Raw genomic sequence first — 19780 nt, forward strand, 5'->3', positions numbered from 1 at the left:
AAACTTACAGTTCCGGAGACTTAGGCTCTTGGTCGAGAGTAATGCTAAAAATTGATGCGCTGTTAGAAATAATGCTTGTAAAAGACTTGTTGTCGTAGAAATTAGAGAAAGTGTTTGATAAATTCTTTGATATTTACTTATTTTAGGTTATAATATAAAAAAAAATAACTTGTTTGGTAAGGTTTGATAGTAAAATTTATAACAGCTTCTTACAAAAGCTGAAAACAGCTTTTTCCAAAAGTATGGAAGGACCTGTTTTTTCTAAAAGCAGCTTTTCAGCTGAAAACAGCTTTTTCCAAAAGTATGGAAGGACCTGTTTTTTCTAAAAGCAGCTTTTCAGCTAAAAACTGCTATTCAGAAAAGCTGTTTTTAAATTTACCAAACAACTTTTCACCCGTTTTTCAACAAAAAACTGTTGTTGCCATCGGCAACAACAATTCCAAAACAGTACCTTAGGTTGTGTGCATCTGGATTGAATGTAACACGGGGAGAATGAAATAAATTTTGTACACTAAAATGATGATAATATTAAATTGTAATTTAGTAGTATTCTATTTTTTTTTGTTTCTTGTACATTCGTGTCGTGTACTTTTCGTACATATTTCATTTCGTGTACAATTCGTGTCGTGTATTTTGAGCACAAAAAAATGATGTACTTCGTGTTGTTTCATTTTTTTTCCTCATGTTTTGGTTTCAGGTACACAAATTCATTTTGTATCATGTTTGTGTTTGGATACCAAAACACACTATGATACGCCATGAATTGCCATGTTGACGCAAGATCAAGATAATCAACAAAGAATCTAGGACAATGAACGATGTCGTAAACAATATAATAATGTTACTCCCTCCATGTCATATTAGGTGTCGGGTTTTGACTTTTAACGGTCAAATTGACAGATTTTTGACCAAGCATAAAGATTAAATTCGTCATTATTTTAAAAAACTAACAATTACATCTAATAGTATATTTTAAGTACTTTATAATGACATTTTTCTTACTTTTAAAAATTATATTATATGTGTAAATCTCAGTCAAAATTCGGTCAATTTGACCATTCAAAAGTCAAACAGGACATTTAAAATGGGATGGGGAGAGTACTAAATAAGCACGAAGTCAAAAGATAAAAATAAAACTTGACCAAAAGATCGGACAAGAGTTTAATATTACACAAATTGTTTTGACTCACAAAAAATTATTATTTCTTATTTTATTTTTATTTAATTATAAGATTTATTACTGATAAATACTTTTTTTATTATTTTAAATATATTAAAAGTAAAAAAATTATAAAATAATTAGAAAGACCCGTGTTACGAACGAGAAGCCAGTCCAACCTAATAAATAAGATGTGAACGCTCAAAATCAAGGAATGACGGTCATGGCATGCTTGTGTCAAACCTCCATTTGGTAAAAAATAGATACCTGCGATAACAATTTATACTAACAGGAAATTAGCAAATACTAGTATAGTATAATTAGGCACACAATTACACAAATATTATACTACTCCAGTATAATAGTAAAATAACGAGATATTGAATGCGGTGAGCCTATAAATAAGGGTGGTTGGGGGAGTGATGAACACAAGCAAACCCTGAGAGAAAGAAAGAGAGGCACAAAAACACACAGAGGCAGTGTGTGTGAGTTTGGATGCGTCAGAAAGGAAGATCAGACAATCGTCGATCCCGTTCTTTCTCCCGATCCCGCATTGCCGTTGAGGGTTCTTAATTTCCCCATTTCTCACTTTTTCATTTACTATAATCATCATAATTCGTAACATGGGGGCCAATGCTCAAGGTCAATTTCACATCTTTCTTTGTTTACGCCAATTGGGTTTTTATTTTTTGTTATTTTATGAAATGGGTTGTGATTTTTATGAAAATGCAGGTGTAGCTGCTGAAGCAGAGCGTGATATCCAGAAGAAGTACTGGGCTGAGCATTCTGTCGACCTCACTGTTGAAGCCATGATGCTCGATTCCAAAGCCTCGGATCTTGATAAAGAAGAGAGGCCTGAAGTATATTCACTCCCCTTTTAGCCTTTTTTACTATTACATTTTATATCATATTCTCATGCTGTTTCTTGTTACCTTTTGTTGTTATGCCACTGAGTTTTTTAATCTAGAGTAAACAAAGTGATTTAAAAGTTGGAATTTATTCCGATAACACGATAGAGTGATTCGTTGTGTTTTGTTAATGCTGAAGTGGGAAATGGTGATGACTTACCGGATGATTTGAGGACTGTGATGATGGACTTTTATATTCGGACTTTGTAGATTAGGTGATTCGGGACAATTAATTATGTTCAAAAGGGTACTTAATCTTACTTTATAGGTGCCTCACTGAACCCTATGCTTGGACTCTTCCTGGACATGTATTAAAACTCAACAAACAGCACTAATAACATATGTCATATATACACTCTTAAAACTTTGAGGGACACCATATTTTGTGTGCTTTTAATTTTTGCTTTAGGGTTCATCTGTAGTGATAATGGATACGAGTGATGATATGTGCTTCGAGTCGGAGGTAAACCTTGTATTGGTTTTGTTTCCAAGTTTTTTTTGGCATTGCTAGTGTTATGCTTGGAACTTCAAGAAGGGGATATAAACCAAACTAATAGAAAACTAAAGTAGGAACTAGGAAGCTTTACAAAACATGTTATACATGGGTTTTCCATTTTTTTACGGCTTTGAGTTTATCTGATCAAAGTGAACAGATCGTCATAGTCTGTATTTCGTTGTGGTTTTACCATTGTTTACTGTTGAAAACATCTTTTTAAATCTCTTTGGTATGTTCTTTGACTGGTATTTTGATCTTTGTTGGCATATTATAAATGCACTTATCCCAACTATGATAACTTCATGTTTTTATGGACAAAATCACAGATGTAAGTTTCAACATCTTGTTGCTAGAAAATTAATGTTCTGTTTTGTTCCGCATTATTTTTGTCGGCATCTAAAATGAGTTATCCTTGTACTCCTTTTCTCTTTCCTTTTCTCCTTTAGATTCGGGAGGGGTGTGCGTAGTAACTGTATCTGTAATTAAGCTGCATTTATTGTAGTTAATGGTTAATTTCAAAACATTTCTCTTTCTAGTTCCTATAAACTGTGTTATCAACTTGTATACACTGCTATCGAAGAAAACTCACACAATGATCTGGACAGGTACTTTCTATGCTGCCAGCATATGAAGGGAAAACTGTCCTGGAACTTGGAGCTGGAATTGGCCGTTTCACCGGTGAATTAGCTGAGAAAGCTGGTCAGATTCTGGCCCTGGACTTCATTGATAGTGTCATTAAGAAGGTTTGTGTCCTGTACCTTGGTGAATTCAACCATCTTTTGTTTCAATTTTCCACATTAAGAAGTCTTTCTCATTATCTCATGCTGCAGAATGAGAGCATTAATGGACATCACAAGAATGCCAAATTCTTGTGTGCTGATGTCACATCTCCTGACCTGAAGATTGAAGATGAGTCGATGGATTTGATCTTTTCAAACTGGCTACTAATGTACCTATCTGACAAAGAGGTATGTGTGCTTCTCTAACACTCCACCAATTCGTGTGAGCAGCACTATATCGAAGTAGGTTGATAAAATTGATTTCTGGAGGAGATCTTGCTATTTTATTTTCAAATAGAGTTGTATTTTTTTTGACTATTACAAACAAGATTTAGTAAATCAAGTCACTTATAGTCATTCAGCAAACCAATATTTTACAGTCCACACATCATTTGTCATATGCATTGACACATGGATAATTGACCTGAAAATAATATTAGGTGAGAAGATATCTTTTCATTGAACAATGAATAAAAATTTGAAAATCCCATTGCAATTGCTTTTACTTTTATTTCCCGAAGTTAGGTGTATCTGATTGCTTGTGATACAGTAAATATTTTTTGCTAAAATGAGTTTTAAGCTTTTCCAGAACATATTATCTCCATGTTCTTGCTTTGTTTCAGATGATACATATAATCGGATTATAGGTCTGTAGAGAATGCTGTTGCTAATGGATATATAGAGAATTACGCAGCAATATTTTTCTCTCTTTGTTCAAACCTAGCTTGCTTACCATGTCAATAACCTTTCTCTAATTTTCCTTTTTTAGCATATAATAATGACATATACCTTTTCTTTTGTGGGAATATCCGTATCATCTCAATTTTCCCTAATTTTTTATGTCAATAGATTTTTTTTTCAGTTATATTCTTACTATCCTTTTTTCTAGGTTGAAAATCTTGCAGAAAGATTGATCAAATGGTTGAAGGTTGGCGGGTACATTTTCTTCCGAGAATCATGTTTCCATCAATCCGGGGATCATAAACGCCGGAACAATCCTACCCACTACAGAGAGCCAAGATTTTATACCAAGGTATGGTAATTTTAGCTATACATGTTGTTTTTGTACGTAGCTAAAGAATGTATGCTGTAATAGCTACACTTTATAAACATGTATTACATCTAGCAAGCTGGACTTATGATGTAAACTGGAAACCATCTGTTATTTGTGTGAAATTATTATTGGTAATTCAGTGTCGCGAGACACGCCAAATGGAAAAATGTGCAAGCCCCAATTGTGAAGCGCAACTCGCAATGCGCGGCTACTCTCACGATTTTTTACCAAAAATGAAATTATCTAATAATTTTCTATATTTATATTTATATAATTTTGAGAATGTTTCTTCTAATATTAAACAATAGAATAATACTTAAAATAGTTTCAAACATAAACAAAAGTCTCAAACATAGTGGAAATGTCACAAAAAAGTATCAGGCTATCCTCCAATAACCTTTAGTAAGTCAAAGGCTTCCAATTTGTTTAGCTCGATCTCAGTTCCCTCAAATTCTCTCTCTTTCTTGTAAAGGTTTAAACTTATAAAGATAAGTAGGTTTTTTTTTTTTTTTTTTTGAAATTAAGGGTATTTCAGTCTTTTTGTTTTTTTTTTGTGAGATTGCTCTTTTTAGTGTGTAACCGCGAGTCATGCACGATGTTATGCCATTTTCATAATTGTACTAAATTGCTCATAGCAGCTTGCGGAGCCTTTGCCTACTCGCAAAGCGCTACCGTAATTTTAACAACACTCGTGAGTCTAACAATAGTAGCTTCAATACGTTTGATTTTTTAGTTCATTACATAACTTCACAAAGATTCCTTCTGATTGTTGTCCCATGAAAATCGGAATGAACAGTCTACCTTCAAAATTCTAAGATGTTTTTGGAGAAGTGTCACCAAATTCTTAATATTTTTACGTATCTTTTATTAGTGTTGATAAATTAAAGCGAAACTATAACAATCTCCTTATACTTAATCTTATCAGTCTGATGAAAAGTTAAAGGTAATTTACTGTCCCGCGTACATGTTCCATAAACTTCTTGCAATCTAGATACGATTGCATTTTTATGTGTAGCCTATAGCTCTGTAATTAGTGTCTGAACATAATTTATACTGCAGATCTTCAAAGAATGCCAAATTCGTGATGGTTCTGGGAAGTCCTTTGAGTTATCTTTGGTTGGCTGCAAATGTATCGGGGCCTATGTCAGGAATAAGAAAAACCAAAATCAGGTATATCATCTGTTGCTTATATGCATTGTTATTTAGTAAGAATTATTAACTTAACTTCACAACTTTGCCTTTATGATGCAGATCTGCTGGTTATGGCAGAAAGTTGGTTCAGAAGAAGACAAAGGTTTTCAAAAATTCTTGGATAATGTTCAATACAAGTGTAATGGCATATTACGCTACGAGAGAATTTTTGGACAGGGCTATGTGAGCACTGGAGGGTTTGGTATGACACATTGCCTCTATTTATTCTGGTCTGCTTATTTTAGCTGATCCAAAGAAAGACCAATAAAATGTCATGTTGGTCCGTGTGCATTGTAGATACATGTGAAATGTTAATAGATTATTGCTACTAATTTATCTTTATAAAAACGTTATTACTCCTTATGTTTATAAGCGAACCAAAGATAGCTTTACATAAAAGCAAGTTCATTAAAAGGAGAAAAAATGATCTTACTGAGATAATCTGAAATTTTTTAACATTAATTTCACTTGGTGAAATTGTGCGCTGTCTTCAATTCTGATTCGTGACATAATCTTTATACTTCTGAATTCTGCGTGTCTAGTACAGTTTTTTTCGTCATCCTCAAATTTATATATTTTTTTTAATATTGGTATATGAGTTTGAACATTAGAATATCCTGGAAAATATAACTTTTTGGAGATATACACAACTGCTAATTTTCTTTTGCAGAATTGTCGACCAATGTTTGACAGAGTAGCAATCATTGTTTGCTATATTTTCAGTTAAATATAAAGTATACTACTCTGAATCCCTACTTTTGGCCACACAGAAACGACGAAAGAATTTGTTGAAAAGCTGGATCTTAAGCCTGGGCAGAAAGTCTTAGATGTGGGATGTGGTATTGGTGGAGGGGACTTTTACATGGCAGAGAAGTTTGATGTTGACGTTGTTGGCATTGATCTCTCCGTTAACATGATCTCTTTTGCTCTTGAACGGGCTATTGGACTTAAATGTTCAGTTGAATTTGAGGTTGCTGATTGCACCAAAAAGACATATCCTGACAGCTCATTTGACGTGATCTACAGTCGTGACACCATTCTTCACATTCAAGTAATCTCTCATAAACTTCAAATTCTCATTCTCAGTTACTTAACATTCAAATTTTGATTCTCAGCTACTTAACCTGTAAACAAAGGATTTATGGCCCACCACTGATTTCTGGTTCCGCAGGAGATATTGTTTAGTCTAGTTACATATAATGTAGATCCATTTTGTTAGCTGAAAGCATGTGAAGTATGAGATTATGTTAAAGAGCACATTTAATATGTTATTATTTTTGTGTTGATAATATCTTGTATCTACTACCTTGTTTCCGGTGCCTTGTATTCATAGTTCTAAAAAGGTCAATTCGGAACTCGGCACTAATGCGAGTATGGATTTTTCTTCCGGAAAAAGGCTATTTTGCATGAATATTAGAAAAGTGATATGAATGTGTAATTCATAAAAGGTTCATGTCAGATATGATGATGTGTTTTTTGTCAGTCCAAAAATCTCAATGCTAATTTAGTCTTGTAAACCTTTATTTTTCTTCTTTATTGTTACTTTCTGAGCCTCAGAGATTCTATTTTGCTTATGAATGTTCAGGACAAACCAGCATTGTTTAGAACATTCTACAAATGGTTGAAGCCAGGAGGTAAAGTCTTGATTAGTGATTACTGCAAAGGACCTGGAACTCCCTCAGAATCATTTGCTGAGTATATTAAACAAAGAGGATATGATCTCCATGATGTTGAAGCATACGGTCAGGTATACACACTTCTTTCTAAATGTGATGCTGTTTATCCTTGGACATCCATGAAGCATTAAGATTGTGATTTTTGGATTAATGTACAGATGCTTAGAGACGCTGGTTTCAGTAAGGTTATTGCAGAAGATCGAACTGAACAGGTGCCCACGAAGCCTTCATTATTTTTCACATACAGTATAATCGATCTGCAGCTTTTTAATCTGAAATCAGTCTCTGTTTTTTTATTCCAGTTCCTAAAGGTTCTGCAGAAAGAATTAGATACAGTGGAGAAAGAGAAAAATGAGTTTATCCAGGACTTCTCTGAAGTGAGTACCATGATTTCCTTAAAAATCTCTGTTGCTAATTTGCCATATCATTCCCATACCGTATATTCTGATTCTAAATGATTCTGTTGTTTATTGATATGATTATACAGGAAGACTATAATGATATAGTTGGTGGTTGGAAGTCCAAGCTGGTGAGGAGCTCATCTGGTGAGCAGAAGTGGGGCTTGTTTATTGCCCACAAACAGTGATGTAAGAAGACTGCAATCTCATGTCGAGCAGAGGTGGGGCTTGTTCATTGCCCACAGTGATGTATAAGAAGACTGCAATCTCGTGTTGTTTGACTAGTTTTGTTGTATTGTACTAGCTTGGTTTGAGAAACCCTTGTTTGAAGAATAAAGTATAGCTCTTTCCTGGGGCTCTACAAATGATATTTGTTTTTCAATTAAACTTTGTACCTTCTGTTATTGCAGACTTTGATTGTTTGCATTTTACTTGTGTGAAATAATATGTGAAATAGGTTCTCATCAGAGATGCATGAACATCTGTATTTTATAAAAGAGAAGTTCTTATAATAGAATTTCCATAAGTATTTATAATAGAATAGGAAAGACAGGCCATACATATGGTGTATCACAGAGTCACATTCATCACTGGACTCATTTGAAGCACTTGAAGTGAAATTAAGGAAGAATAAAACTTCTGAGAAATTAAAGTTTATGATGCATTGCTGCACGTAACATACGCATCAACAATGTTGGGGAACATCTTCAATCTCCAGTACTGCCTTCACCATCATCATAGTCATCCTCTTCAGTTGTAGCATCCTGATACTGCTGATACTCTGCGACCAGATCATTCATATTGCTCTCTGCTTCAGTGAATTCCATCTCATCCATTCCTTCTCCTGTATACCAATGCAAGAAAGCCTTTCGCCTGAACATAGCTGTAAACTGTTCACTCACTCGTCGAAACATCTCCTGGATGGAGGTTGAATTGCCAATGAATGTGGAAGACATGGAGAGCCCTCTTGGAGGAATGTCACAGACGCTAGACTTTACATTGTTGGGAATCCACTCGACAAAATAAGATGAGTTCTTGTTCTGTACATTCAGGATCTGTTCATCGACCTCTTTCGTGCTCATTTTGCCTCTAAACATTGCTGAGGCTGTCAGGTAGCGACCATGTCGCGGGTCAGCTGCACACATCATGTTCTTGGAATCCCACATTTGTTGTGTCAGTTCCGGGACAGTCAAGTTTCTGTACTGCTGTGATCCTCTCGACGTCAGAGGAGCAAACCCCACCATGAAAAAGTGAAGTCTTGGGAATGGAATCAAGTTCACTGCTAGCTTCCTGAGGTCTGAATTCAGCTGACCAGGAAAACGCAAGCAGCAAGTCACTCCACTCATAGTACCCGAAATCAGATGATTCAAGTCTCCAACTGTTCAGAACACACAAATCAGATCAGAATGTTGTCAAATAATGTAAATGCTTAAGCTGAATGGCAATCTGGTTGATCAAACATATTAGTAACACTTACAGCTGGGAGTTGATAGTTTGAGTGTCCTGAAGCAGATATCGTAAAGAGCTTCATTGTCAAGGACCATGCACTCATCAGCATTCTCTACCAGCTGATGAACAGAGAGGGTGGCATTGTAGGGCTCTACAACCGTGTCAGAAACCTTAGGAGATGGGAACACAGAGAAAGTAAGCATCATTCTGTCAGGGTATTCTTCCCTTATCTTTGAAATAAGCAAAGTTCCCATTCCAGATCCAGTGCCACCTCCAAGAGAATGACATACTTGAAAACCTGAAATAATTATGAAAACTCAGAATAATAGCCTTTTTGATTTGACTTTCTGAAATTAACTCAATGCTAATTGATGAAAAAAATTTAAGGAAATTGAAGCTTGTAACACTGATCAGTCATCACTAACCTTGTAAACATTCACAATTCTCAGCTTCCTTTCTAACAACATCAAGAACAGAGTCAATAAGCTCAGCACCCTCAGTATAATGCCCCTTTGCCCAATTGTTGCCAGCTCCTGACTGTCCGAAGATAAAGTTATCAGGCCTGAAAATCTGTCCATGCGGGCCTGTCTTGACGCTGTCCATGGTGCCTGGCTCGAGGTCCATGAGCACTGCCCGTGGCACGTACCTCCCACCGCTAGCTTCATTGTAGTACACATTGATTCTATCAAGCTGAAGGTCAGAATTTCCCACGTACTGGCCAGTAGGGTCAATGCCATGCTCATCACAAACAACTTCCCAGAACTTTGATCCAATCTGGTTCCCGCATTGCCCTCCCTGGATGTGAAGAATCTCGCGCATTTTGGCTCGTAAAGAGGAAGTGATCAGGGACCAGAATGGTGAAGAAATATGTTGAGTACTTTGTAGTTGAGACTGTTGGAACATACAGAATTTTAAGTGGTATATAAACAGTTGAATAACTGGCCTGCAGTTGGATTGGAAGGTAAGGATTGAAGTTGCGGAATTTAATCGGACGGCGGAGAAGCAACCGTTTACTGAGAGATGGTAGCTGTGTCATTTAGTTGACCATTTGGTTATGAGAAATGAGAATCATATGACATGCCACTGGGCATTGATCTTGTGATCGCCGGCCAATCCCCATCACTACTTATCTCTACTCTTTGTATCACATGCTGCGTTCTTAATCATGAAAACGTTAAAATTTACATGGTATTTCAGTAGTATCAGCATACTGATATGCCTCGGAAAGTCGTATAGTTTTGCTGTGCGTTAATGATTCCTTTTTTCCTCAGAGTTGTCCCATATCAGTTGTAGGAAACGCGAAACTAGGTCTAAAACGAACTATTACAGAGTTATGCTCGTTTAGTATGTTAAACATCAACACAACCGAAACTTCACTCGATTCATACATAAATATCTTAAAACATCACGAACATGACTTTTTAACCCAAATTTGACATGAAATGACTCGATTATTATAATTTTATCCCTCAAAACTTGTATAATCAAATTTACAAAATTGAACTCAAAAGCCAACAGGGCGATTCAACACTTTCTTGCAAACCTCCGATGCAAGGATTACATAGGTAATTAAAAGTTGCCAAGCAGATTAAACATGAGCCTCTATGGAAACATAACTATACATTTTATATTGAAAGCTTAACCTTGCATTCTCTTGTTCAACCATTCAATAATGTCTTCTGCAACTTCTTTCCGTTCGGGTTCAAAGAGTATGTCATGTAAGAGCTCGGGGTATAATTTGATGCTTTTGTCTGTCGAGGAAGCTTCTTTATATAGTTTCCGGGAACCTTCTGGGTCAGTTACAGCATCTGCGGAGCCATGAAGGACTAAAAATGGCACTCTCAATCTTCTCAGATTTCGTTGCAAGTATGAGGTGATTCGGAGGATCTCATAACCAGTTCTTATTCTGACAAATCCTGTATAAACTAATGGATCGGAATACTTGGCCAGCAGTGCCTCTGGATCCCGAGTAGATACAACACCCTTCTTGTTTGCAGCACTTAATTGATACTTTGGCAATAAGAAGGAGAAAATTGGAGCAAGTACTGGAAATATCGGATGTGCTGGTTTAATGCCTATTGCCGGAGATGTCAATACAAGACCTCTTATATGTGTCTCAACCACTGGGTCAAGTGCTGCCTGTTGAAAAATGTCCATAATTTCATATATAAGCAATCAGATCAAGAACTATTTAAAAATAATAAAACTCAGCATTAGGTAGCATGTGATGCATAATATTCAAGTTAATGGTACCTTAAGGAGAACAGCTGCACCCATTGAGTGTCCAAAGCAAAAACAAGGAAGTCCTGTATTCTCGGCTAAAACCTTCTCCATAACTAATTTCTACATAAAAAACGGAGGCATCATTCAATAAACGTTGTCTGCAAACATCATCATATTATTGAATGTTTCTGTATCTTTTAAATAATCTAGCATACCACATCCAGGACTGCATCATCAAGAGAGTCAACATAGGCATGTAACCCATCGCTTCCACCATGTCCTGAATTATGTCAAGGATTGAAAAATTAGATACAAGATGTGAAGTTGATAGATGAGAATAATTTATAAAGTTTAGAATCATCAGACTGTCATTAGCTAAAGGTTTTGCATGCAAGAAGATAAAGAAGGTAAGATTTCATAGATGCCAAAACTACATCCAGAACATTAACAATCAAATTATGTGATGGACTGCTGGAGGTTTTACACACATTTTTTCTTTTTGTTTTCCGGAAAGATTATCAGAAAAGCCTCTAATGATAAAATATTGAAAGAGTCACAGGGAAATGAAGAGGGGCTAAAATCCAAATACACACAATCAGTTCAAACTTGTTTGAGATACAATAAATTCAGGAGATACTTGAGAAAGTATAACTCATGCACTAGTCTCGACAAAAATTAGTCTGGTTATAAGTATGATTCTAGATGTTATGCTGGACATACTTTTAACACATAATAAATTAATGACCACCAAACTGGGAGGTCGAGGGTACAAGCTCTAGTAGACGCATCTGTGCCTGAGTATTAAATTTACTGTAATTGACCTCAAAACCAAATTTATATTAGAATAATAAAAAATTGAGCATGTTGCTCGACGTCTGAACTGCCTACATAACCATGCATGTTCAATGACTAGCAAATTTTGTCAACAAAAACGTCCAGCACTTCTACTTTAAAAAAAGGGATCAGGGTCTATTTAAAAGAAGTAACAATTGCTTTATAGTTAGTAATTTTGCATATGGTTCGTCCATCAATGTGAAACTAGAAGTGTTTTAAAACTTAATTTATGTCAATCATAAGGCCCTTCACCATTCTTGAAGAGGCCAGATGTAAAGACTTAAATGATAATCTTACGTAATAGGAGAAGCCTCACATGTTACAGTGTGCGCCAATAGGCCTTCAAATGCAAAATTTGCAACCCCTGCAACATCCAGATACATATGCATAGTTGAATGGGGATCTCTTGACTTAAAAAAGTACTGAAGCTAATAATATTATTATCTTTGAAGAAATATCAGAAGATGCAGGGGTTGCAGATTCTAACAAGCAACAGCGAGGGGTAACTAAATTTTAAAGTATCATCAAAGATGAAACACAGTTCAACTTTAGATATCACCTATCTCATATAAATTTGGACATTCTTTTGACATGTCATTATTTACGCACTTCTGCTCATCTCTAGTTTCTACTGTATCACAATATATCTGTTCTTCCCTCTTTCATGTCATAATAAGTTCGCCGACACTTCTCTTTTCTTGTTTATTTTTTCCACACACAAAAAGCATAATAAACATGTCTATCGTGTGCACGTCTTGGGGGGACATAATGAACATCATATATAATATTGTTCGATTTGCTTAACATAGTTTTTGTGGAATAAAATACCTCGACAATATGGGTTTTAGTTCATCAACCATTTACTATAAGGCATAAATGATAGTCTTCATGGAATGGAAATCCTATTGACAAAACTATTGGTCAGACTATCAACCTTTAGGTCTGGCTTTAAGGAGATTACGGTTCATTTTTGAACTAGGGTTCACTTTACTTCATAAAAAATGTGGCAGACAAAAAGTAGAGGATGACTGGCAATAACATTTTTACATTTGTAGGAATATAACTGCGACTAATACCGTTAATGTCAGCTAATGAATTCATTAAGCTCACCAATCGAGTCGATTCCAATGACCTTGAATCCATTTGCATTAAGCTGCTTTGCAAAATCACTGTACCTTCCACTAAACAAAAGTAGCACACAAGGAATATGATAAAAAAGATATAATTCAACTTAACACAGAGAATTTTGAGGAAACACATTACAAACCTGTGCTCATTTAGACCATGTAAAAGAAGAACTACCCCTCTGCGTCAAAGTTAAACACACTATTAAGTGATTACAGAAGACTCACATTGAACATGTAATAAACCAGTCAAAGGGCAGCTGCAAGTCATTTGATCTCATACTTGGTAATAGCAGATTTAGTTGTCATAAATACAAAACCACGAAACTGTTTCCCCAATGTTCAAAGATAATTATGTTGTAAATATACAGACTCTAGTTTAAAGACAGATCATGTAAATTACAACTTCAACATCTTTCCAAGGGGGTGTTTGGATTGTCATGGGAATGACAATCACGAATAGAAATGGAGAGTATGGGAATGAGAATGGGAATGGGAATGAAATCCCACAGTGTAATTAAGGAATGATTTACCCATGTCATGAGAATGAGATTCCCATTTCGAGCAACTAAATTCCTACATCCAACACTAAAACATGGGAAAAGGGTTCTGATTTCCTTGAACCAAGCTCATTTACCATGAACCAAAAACCCCCTCGGATTAACATCTTCAACACAAAATGCATTAGCACACATTTTTTGATATGCAAAGCAATTTAACAAGCTGCATTGATACACTACATCACAATACAATACGATATGCTTTTATATCGGGTCAAATCCATACTCAATCAAGAATCTATACCCATCCACACAAAAAATAAACTCTTCTCCACAAAAAAATCATGATTAATTTCACACTTGTTAGTCACAACAAAACTTGACTACCTGACTTTGACAGACACAGGAGTCCAGGATTGAACAAACAAAGTAGTAGCCTCCCCTCTAGCATTCGTCGTAAAAAGCGAAAAATCCCTCAAACAATCCTCACAGGCAGCAGCCTCCTCCTTGACCCTCTTGATTGCAAGAGCTCTCCTGTCTGCTACCTCCATCTCCTTCTCTCTCTCCATCAAATTCCCTGTTTTCCCTGCTGCCCCTCTGATTTTAAGACTCAAGGGTTGGTTTTTCTTGGTTGGAAAAGCCAAGATTCTTGTTAATTTTGGTGCTTGACTGTTCCATCCAACATGATCACTGATCAAAATATCATGCCTCAGCGGCGGAGTCTTCAAGCAAATCATTATATACTACAACGATTACAAGAAACCCAATCAGTAACTTATAAGATTGTAAAAATGAAGAGATTTTGAGGTGGGGTTGGTTAGAAATATGTACACATTGAATTGTAAATGTTTAGTATATTATATAGTAGAAGACATGACATGTGTCTAAGGACTAAGGTGATGAGTGTTGTATGCACATTGTGTTGACAAACGTTAGTATTGAGGACTTAGGTGTGTGTAGATATATTTGGTAAATATAGATACAATTGGTGAAGCTGCTGCATCATCATGTTCTATTTCTGTGTCTGCTTCTTAGTTCTTCTCAGCGGCTGGGCGGTTTCGTCCACAAGATCGATATTCAGCCGGGTATACAAAGTGGGCCGAACCGAAATAAAACATGACCCAACCCAATTGTATTAGCCAGCCATTTCGGTTCGATAATAAACTAGCAATTAAACCAAGAGTAGTTAATTTTGCTCGGACTTGCACTCAAACAATTAGACCGATGGGCATAGATTATTGCCCTGCTTGGTCAATGGTGGCTGGTCGTTAATAAATTGAATAATATGTTTAATAAGATGTTTATTATCAGTTCAAAAAAAAAAAGATGTTTATTAAACTGAATTTAATATTAGTTTAAACTCGATAATGAAATAACAAAACCGAATTTATATTAAAGTAAAGAAAATTATTACCAAACTAGAAAGAAAATAAAATTAATAATAATAAATTTAAATTAAAAATATTAGTTTCAAACTAAGTTACTAACGATTAGATTAAGCTACGATTCAAGTTATCAGCACTTATATTAATATCCAAAAATTTAGTAATCGTCGACTCATATTACTTAAAAAGCAATTTGACAAAAATTATAATAAAATATAAAATAAAATACTATAAATCGTCATTCATAACTCAAAAGTTATTAATATAAATTAAGTAAGATTTTCGTAAATATTTTTTAACATGATATACATATTGATAATAATTTTATTTATTAATATAATTTCAATTATTTGATTTTATATTCAATTAACCATTAATCAATTGAATACTAATTCCTAAGGAGATTGACATAGTCAAATCTCTAATACATTTAAAACTTCTTATATTTTTCCACACATCTAACTGTTCAAACTTCATCTCATTTTATTTTATACTTTTTTTCTTAGAAGTTCTTTTTAAATTTTTTTGTTTCAAAATTTTTACATATTGAATATTTATAAAATAGATACTAATCTCAACTACTGCAAAATTTCCCAACTTTTAAATTAAGTATCAGCAATTCCATTATTTAGCCAACTTTTCTTATTCTTCCCTCTTATCCTATTCTATCCAATTTTTTCAGCCAACATGCCTATCCTTTGTGTAAAGAATCGGGGATGGCGGGGTATTACATGTGCTTGTTAATTTTATTATCCACTTGTTAACATAAAGTTCCAATGTTTTAATTTTGTATTGATTCTTTGTATTTTTTTTTTCCAAATATGATTTATTCTCGTGAATACGAGGGAAAACTTTCCAAATATGTGTTAATTTAAGTTATGAGGAGTGAGCAAATTCAAATGTCATTAGTTTGATTTCATGAATTTACAAGAGAAAAAGTAAGCAAGATTTTTTTTTTTTGAAAATAAGTAAGCAAGATTTAAACTGTGATAATGACATAAAAAATTCATATTTAAAACTCATTCAATCTAATTTAACATTTTTATTAATCAAAACTTGTAAAAGTGGTGTCGGTTAATTATATCATTTTTATTATATATTTATTATCAGAATAGATTATACTTTATATATATAATAAAAGAAATGTTAGGTATAAAATATTCAAAGTATCATGGATGATTTTACCACGAAATATACAACAAGTAAAGCATATTATATTACTGAAATTTTTATACTGCTTGTTTAAAATGTTTTATTTGGAAAGTAGTTTTTTGATGAAATTTGAAAAGTAATTATTTAGTTGATATTAAAATGAAAATTAAGGCCGATTTGAGATTTTGCACAAGACTCTCCATAATTTCGCCATGCCCTTTTCGGAAATAATAGTTTTTTCGGAATTAATAAGTGATTATTTTACAAAAATTGAATTTCAAACAAAAGACAATTAAGAAAAATTATTTGCTGGAATAATCATGAAAAGAATGACGAAAAAATAAATTAATCAAGTTTATGCCCAAGGAGCACGAGAATGACCGAATAATCTAAATACATACGCGGTTCATAATCCCACCTTTCAAGATTTAAAAATAGTTGGATCAGTTGAACAACGCGGAAACATTGAAATAAAGCTCATAATATATGACTAAAATATATTTATATTGATGCAACTTGAGACACTACCTAACGTCAACACTAACAAAAGACCAGTCGCCAAGATGCAGTACCGTTGCAAGTCGTTGACGCCAGGCCTGTGCAAGTATGCATAAGCTCCAATTATCCGTCTGTTTTATCCCAACCACTTCCCTTTTTCTGATATATCAAAAAATAATAAATTATATTTAAAATTATTACAATTACACATTCAGTTAATATATTTTTCTAACATTCATCGTCTCATTCAAATTACAGCCAAAATATTTCAAACTCTTAAAAAACGTGCTAGTCAAAATGGCTCGGGAGAGAATATTTTATAACATCATTATCAAATACAAGTTATTATTGGATTCACGATATATATGATGCTAATTTATGTATATATATAGAACATTTCAGGCCTTGACTTTACCATCTAACACTACAATACAACATTTGGCTGTCTGCTTGCTAACAAGCTCTGAAACTCATACAACATTCGAAGAGAAACATGTCAAGTTTAATCTTATCTCCTGTTCCTACCTCCCCAAGAGAGGATGCCATTCAGCTTTACCGCGCTTTCAAGGGTACGTTTAATAGCGGAACTCTCCCATAATTCTGAAAAATATATTCATGTAATCATGTTAAAAAAATTAACATTCATCTCATATCATGTGTTTGTTCCTGTGATATCTGTGATAATACTTGAAAACTACTGATGTTGTTTGTCTAGTTAGTAGTGATCTGTAGTAAATTTAAATCTGAAAATTCAAATTTAATTTTGATAAAATTATTGAAACATATGCATTTAGGATCTCAACTGCTGTTTCATCAGTAAATACTGATAAATCAAGCATATGCCTACTAATCGAACTTATTCACAAACGTAATAATTGATTTTTGCCTACGAAGATTGGATTTTAAATTAAATAATGGTTTAAAATTTAAATAAAAAACTGCATCTACTTATTGTGTAATTGAGATTTTTTAAACAGTAGTAATACTTGCAGTTTACTGTTGAATCATGATTCATGAATCCTATGCACTGTATCCTTTTCTAGTATCAATGATCAGTATCAGGGAATGTGGTTCGTCTGGTTCCCGCTTTAAGTTTCTTCACTTTCGACATATTGCAGGATTTGGCTGCGATACTGAAGCTGTCATTAAGATTCTTGCTCATCGTGATTCAATGCAGCGTGCTCTGATCCAACAAGAATACAATGCAATGTACTCTACCGACCTTCTTAAAAAGCTGGTTTCGGAACTTAGAGGAAAATTAGAGGTACCAATTCTGTTATTGCTTTATATATTGTTGTCATCTTTCAGATAGACTAATACAATTCTACCTAGGGCCACAATATTACCAAGAAGTAGCAAAAGAAAAAATTGTTCAGAACTTGAAATTATTTAGGGTACGACGATTAATCAAGTGTGAAGTATTCAGGGCGGACTAAAACACAATTTGGATGGAGTATACCATTTTCCTCCTAAAAATATTTTACAAACTGGCCTGAAATTAACACATGTAACAGACAGCTGTTTTGCTATGGATGCATGAGCCAGCAAGCCGGGATGCTATCATATTAAACGAGTCATTATCTCCGGACTTTCTTAATCTTGAAGCAGCGACAGAATTGATATGCACTCGTACGGTTCCTCAATTACAGACTTTGAAGCAACTATATTATTCAAAGTTTGAAACTCATATTGAGCGTGATATAGAACTACAAACAATTGGTGATCATCAGAAGGTAATTCATCTACAAGCTGTTTGTTGTCTAGTCTAGTTAATATTATTGTAAGTCCTCATATTGTTTAACAATTCACGCAGATCTTGCTTGCATACTTAAGTGCACCACGCTATCAAGGCGCAGAGATTGACAGAGGGCTAGTTGCAGAAGATGCAAAGGCTCTTTTTAAAGCCGGGGAGAAGAAATTAGGGACTAATGAGAAAGTATTTGTTCGTATATTTAGCGAACGAAGTCCAGCTCATTTGATTGCTGTCAGTTCTGCATACCATGATATGTATGGAAACTCACTCAACAAGGTACACATTTCTTTCGGAAAATGCTAGCTACCCAAAAAATGTTCCCAATTTTTTCTCCCAAATCTAGTTGGCAATGTATGATTGGTTCCGCTCACACTAATAATAATGGGACCCCTGAACACAAATAAAGTCATAAACCACCCAATTAAAATTAGTCATCTGTCTGTCACGTCATTACTCCATTTCTTTTACTTGATGTTTTCACTTTCCTTACATCTTGACACATGATCATACCTTGACAAACCGAGACTCTTGCAGGCAGTAAAGAGTGAAACATCAGGGAAACTAGAACTTGCGCTTTTGTCAATCTTAGGCTGCGCAAAGAACCCCTACAAGTATTTCGCCAAGGTATTGCAATTTGCAGCCCCTATTCCTTCTTTCTGAACTCTTCTTCATCGCATTTACAATCTAATTTACTTCATAATTTGCAGGTGTTGAACAAAGCTATGAAAGGGTTGGGTACTGATGATACAAAACTTATCAGGGTCATCGTGACAAGGACTGAGATCGATATGCAATACATTAAGGCTGAATACCTGAAGAAATACGGGAAGACTTTAAACGATGAAGTCCAGTCGGAGACTTCAGGCCACTACAGAACCTTCCTTCTCGCGCTTTTGGGTCCTAAGAACCATTAGCATTAACTTGATGGTTTTTAAGGCCTGCTAATGAAGTGCACGTTATTGTGGTGTTTGTGATTGTAATTTGTAACAGCACACAGCTGTACTTTACTAGCATTGCTTATCAGTATTCTCAGTTGAACAATGTCAATCTTTCTTGTTTAAGCTGTTGGCCATTATCAATCCTTTGTAATATTTTCAGTAATGCGGAACCAGCTTGTAAAAGTCACGAGTTCATAAATCTAAAATTAATTTTCTAGACAAATTCAAATAGAAAATGCTACTTATTTGAAATTTATTTCCAA

General features: G+C 34.6%; 4 protein-coding genes across 7 annotated transcripts; 2 read left to right on the plus strand and 2 right to left on the minus strand.

Annotated features, from left to right (window-relative positions):
* Positions 1–1504: 1504 nt before the first annotated feature.
* On the plus strand, positions 1505–8070 carry LOC108218638 (phosphoethanolamine N-methyltransferase 1). Of its 2 annotated transcripts, XM_017391671.2 has the most exons (12): positions 1505–1801; positions 1892–2019; positions 3169–3306; positions 3394–3531; positions 4232–4375; positions 5456–5566; positions 5648–5789; positions 6358–6638; positions 7173–7334; positions 7422–7475; positions 7566–7640; positions 7751–8070. In XM_017391671.2, exons 1-12 carry the CDS (start codon positions 1783–1785, stop codon positions 7847–7849), a joined length of 1491 nt encoding a protein of 496 aa, XP_017247160.1. In that variant the 5' UTR covers positions 1505–1782; the 3' UTR covers positions 7850–8070. The 2 variants fall into 2 exon arrangements, with proteins under 2 accessions (XP_017247160.1, XP_017247161.1); XM_017391672.2 differs by lacking the exons at positions 1505–1801; positions 1892–2019 and adding an exon at positions 2393–2530.
* A 78-nt stretch (positions 8071–8148) lies between these two features.
* LOC108218639 (tubulin beta-2 chain) lies at positions 8149–10024 on the minus strand. The gene is made up of 3 exons (XM_017391673.2): positions 9536–10024; positions 9139–9408; positions 8149–9039 (listed from the first exon to the last, which is right to left on the minus strand). Exons 1-3 carry the CDS (start codon positions 10011–10013, stop codon positions 8369–8371), a joined length of 1419 nt encoding a protein of 472 aa, XP_017247162.2. The 5' UTR covers positions 10014–10024; the 3' UTR covers positions 8149–8368.
* Positions 10025–10541: 517 nt separating this feature from the next.
* Positions 10542–14862, minus strand: LOC108215921 (uncharacterized). Of its 3 annotated transcripts, none has more exons than XM_017388552.2 (7): positions 14775–14862; positions 14179–14534; positions 13435–13473; positions 13278–13348; positions 11549–11613; positions 11364–11453; positions 10542–11249 (listed from the first exon to the last, which is right to left on the minus strand). In XM_017388552.2, exons 2-7 carry the CDS (start codon positions 14526–14528, stop codon positions 10749–10751), a joined length of 1116 nt encoding a protein of 371 aa, XP_017244041.1. In that variant the 5' UTR covers positions 14529–14534; positions 14775–14862; the 3' UTR covers positions 10542–10748. The 3 variants fall into 3 exon arrangements, with proteins under 3 accessions (XP_017244041.1, XP_063948542.1, XP_017244040.1); XM_064092472.1 differs by having other exon boundaries at positions 14708–14832; XM_017388551.2 differs by having other exon boundaries at positions 14179–14831.
* A 2357-nt stretch (positions 14863–17219) lies between these two features.
* LOC108216897 (annexin D5) lies at positions 17220–19640 on the plus strand. Its single transcript, XM_017389756.2, has 6 exons — positions 17220–17395; positions 17945–18090; positions 18341–18559; positions 18640–18855; positions 19114–19203; positions 19287–19640. Exons 1-6 carry the CDS (start codon positions 17320–17322, stop codon positions 19491–19493), a joined length of 954 nt encoding a protein of 317 aa, XP_017245245.1. The 5' UTR covers positions 17220–17319; the 3' UTR covers positions 19494–19640.
* The last annotated feature ends 140 nt before the right edge of the window (positions 19641–19780 follow it).

Source organism: Daucus carota, chromosome 4 (assembly GCF_001625215.2).
Source record: "Daucus carota subsp. sativus chromosome 4, DH1 v3.0, whole genome shotgun sequence".
NCBI classification, from domain to species: Eukaryota; Viridiplantae; Streptophyta; class Magnoliopsida; order Apiales; family Apiaceae; genus Daucus; species Daucus carota.

What these genes read in the sequence shown, in the direction of transcription:
- LOC108218638 (XM_017391671.2), top strand. An exon ending in ATGTTGAAGCATACGGTCAG is followed by an intron (nt 7,335 to 7,421) that starts GTATACACACTT and finishes ATTAATGTACAG; the next exon opens with ATGCTTAGAGACGCTGGTTT. An exon ending in TTATCCAGGACTTCTCTGAA is followed by an intron (nt 7,641 to 7,750) that starts GTGAGTACCATG and finishes ATGATTATACAG; the next exon opens with GAAGACTATAATGATATAGT.
- LOC108218639 (XM_017391673.2), bottom strand. Translation starts at nt 10,013, where the DNA reads ATGTTCCAACAGTCTCAACTACAAAGTACTCAACATATTTCTTCACCA. An exon ending in GAATTGTGAATGTTTACAAG is followed by an intron (nt 9,409 to 9,535) that starts GTTAGTGATGAC and finishes TAATTATTTCAG; the next exon opens with GTTTTCAAGTATGTCATTCT. An exon ending in CAAACTATCAACTCCCAGCT is followed by an intron (nt 9,040 to 9,138) that starts GTAAGTGTTACT and finishes TGTTCTGAACAG; the next exon opens with TTGGAGACTTGAATCATCTG.
- LOC108215921 (XM_017388552.2), bottom strand. Translation starts at nt 14,528, where the DNA reads ATGATTTGCTTGAAGACTCCGCCGCTGAGGCATGATATTTTGATCAGT. An exon ending in CCTGTGTCTGTCAAAGTCAG is followed by an intron (nt 13,474 to 14,178) that starts GTAGTCAAGTTT and finishes ACTTTGACGCAG; the next exon opens with AGGGGTAGTTCTTCTTTTAC. An exon ending in GTGCAGCTGTTCTCCTTAAG is followed by an intron (nt 11,250 to 11,363) that starts GTACCATTAACT and finishes ATTTTTCAACAG; the next exon opens with GCAGCACTTGACCCAGTGGT.
- LOC108216897 (XM_017389756.2), top strand. Translation starts at nt 17,320, where the DNA reads ATGTCAAGTTTAATCTTATCTCCTGTTCCTACCTCCCCAAGAGAGGAT. An exon ending in AACTTAGAGGAAAATTAGAG is followed by an intron (nt 18,091 to 18,340) that starts GTACCAATTCTG and finishes CACATGTAACAG; the next exon opens with ACAGCTGTTTTGCTATGGAT. An exon ending in ATGGAAACTCACTCAACAAG is followed by an intron (nt 18,856 to 19,113) that starts GTACACATTTCT and finishes AGACTCTTGCAG; the next exon opens with GCAGTAAAGAGTGAAACATC.